At 30.1% G+C, this 2,148-nt stretch overlaps 1 protein-coding gene across 1 annotated transcript in view; it reads left to right on the forward strand.

The window, feature by feature from the left end:
- Positions 1 to 782: 782 nt before the first annotated feature.
- LOC111686876 overlaps positions 783 to 2,148 on the forward strand; it is a 5,835-nt gene continuing 4,469 nt past the window's right edge. Inside the window, exons 1-2 of the mRNA XM_046956339.1 lie at positions 783 to 1,230; positions 1,298 to 1,393. Coding sequence (XP_046812295.1) covers positions 832 to 1,230; positions 1,298 to 1,393 — 495 coding nt within the window. The 5' untranslated portion in view covers positions 783 to 831. The remainder of the gene's footprint in view (positions 1,231 to 1,297; positions 1,394 to 2,148) is intronic.

The following is a 2,148-nucleotide window of genomic DNA, read 5'->3' on the forward strand; positions in this document are numbered from 1 at the left end:
CTGTTCTAGTTCTGTTCTAGTTCTGTTCTAGTTCTGTTCTAGTTCTGTTCTAGTTCTGTTCTAGTTCTAGTTCTGTTCTAGTTCTGTTCTTGTTCTGTTCTAGTTCTGTTCTAGTTCTGTTCTAGTTCTGTTCTAGTTCTGTTCTAGTTCGGTTCTAGTTCTGTTCTAGTTCTGTTCTAGTTCTGTTCTAGTTCTGTTCTAGTTCTGTTCTAGTTCTGTTCTAGTTCTGTTCTAGTTCTGTTCTAGTTCTGTTCTAGTTCTAGTTCTGTTCTAGTTCTGTTCTTGTTCTGTTCTTGTTCTGTTCTAGTTCTGTTCTAGTTCTGTTCTAGTTCTGTTCTAGTTCTGTTCCAGTTATGTTTAAGTTCTGTTCTAGTTCAGTTCCGGATCTTTATCTTTTGTAGTTTAGTTTTTTTTTAAGTTGTAGTTTAGTTTTAGTTTTAAGTTTTCGTAATCCATCATTTTATGCTTATCAAAGTGAACAATTTTTAGTTGTTTAATCTGAAACTGTGCAACTACACCTCATACTTCAGTTATTTATTTATTTGCTTTTTATATGTTTAACTTTATATTTATCGTTTCTATGGCTCATTTGTTTATTTCTCACATACGAATGAACATAACTAAATATTTACGAAAGAAAAATGTTGTTTCTTTTATTTGGATTGTTTAGTTGATTGTTTACACAAATACCCAAGAGGTCAAAATATAAATTAATAATTTTAAGACAAATTTCAAGAACAAAACAAATATTAAATTTCTTAAAAACAAAATACAATTTATTTACAATCACTTTTTTATTTTAAATTTTCAGTTTAACTTTTCACACATAGAATGCTACCGAGTTTTCATAACTTAATGAGGTGCTCTTCGAGCGTTTTGCAACAGTCTACAACTAGTAGTGGACCACTACAACCCTTCAATCATGATGATCTTAATACGGCCACCTGTTCGGGACGCGGTGATTGTCTAAATGGCACATGTCTCTGTGAAATACGTTATGCCGGCGATGAGTGTAGTGGCTTTAATTTGCCCTACTATGCTGGCATTTCAAGTGTTTTCTATTTTGTTGCCCTGGTATCGGTTATACAATTGTTTATCTGTATAGTGGCCGAATATCAAAGACTCAAACAACCGTCTGTGTTAAGGGCCTGTCGTATTACCACTCAGAAAATGTTATATTTTATGGTATTTGTAGCGGCCTCTTTGCGGGGAGCTTACTTTACAACACCGGTAAGAGTTTTATTTTTAAAAAGTTTAAATTTGTTTTTAATAAATATTTGTTATTGTTACATTTTAGTTGGATTTACAACCACAATGGGCTGTTACCTTAATGTCCGCCTATTATCCTTTATTAATGACCTGCGCTTCATTGATTGTTTGCATGTGGGCTGAGGTAAGTTCAATTGATAGGATATTATATAACTATTTGATTTGCACTTTAATTTAATTTTAAATTGAATTATTTATTCAATTATTATTTATTTAATTTTATCAAATTTATGTATGTATTTGTTTGTGGTTTTTGGGTAAACAGAAAAACCTTATTTTTATCGAATAATATAATTGATGGTGGTTTCTGGAAAATATAAACCCATTAGTCAAATATGTACAAGTTTGAGGAAATTAAAATAAGTTATAGCATTAAAATAAAATCTTTAAAAAGTAGAGAAATTACAAAATATATTTTACATAAAGTATAATTGTTAGCATTTTAATAAAAATCTGTAATATGTTTCATATTTTTCCGCAAATCAATGTACACTTGAAATTTGCGACGCATTTACCTTTCTGATATCTTTTGATTGGTATGATTGAATGTTTAATATATGAAATAAATTATTTTAAATTTTTTCCAATAATACAATTTTTATTAATTTAGTTCAGTTTTAGTTCAGATCTAGTTTAGTTTTAGTTTTAGTTCAGTTCTAGTTCAGATCTAGTTCTAGTTCAGTTCTAGTTCTAGCTCAGTTCTAGTTCAGATCTAATTCAGTTCTAGTTCAGTTCTAGTTTAGTTCTAGTTCAGTTCTAGTTCAGATCTAATTCAGTTCTAGTTCAGTTCTAGTTCAGTTCTTGTTCAGTTCTAGTTCAGTTCTTGTTCAGTTCTAGTTCAGTTCTAGTTCAGTTCTAGTTCAGTTCTAGTTCAGTTCT

Source organism: Lucilia cuprina, chromosome 2, assembly GCF_022045245.1.
Source record: "Lucilia cuprina isolate Lc7/37 chromosome 2, ASM2204524v1, whole genome shotgun sequence".
Taxonomy (NCBI): Eukaryota; Metazoa; Arthropoda; class Insecta; order Diptera; family Calliphoridae; genus Lucilia; species Lucilia cuprina.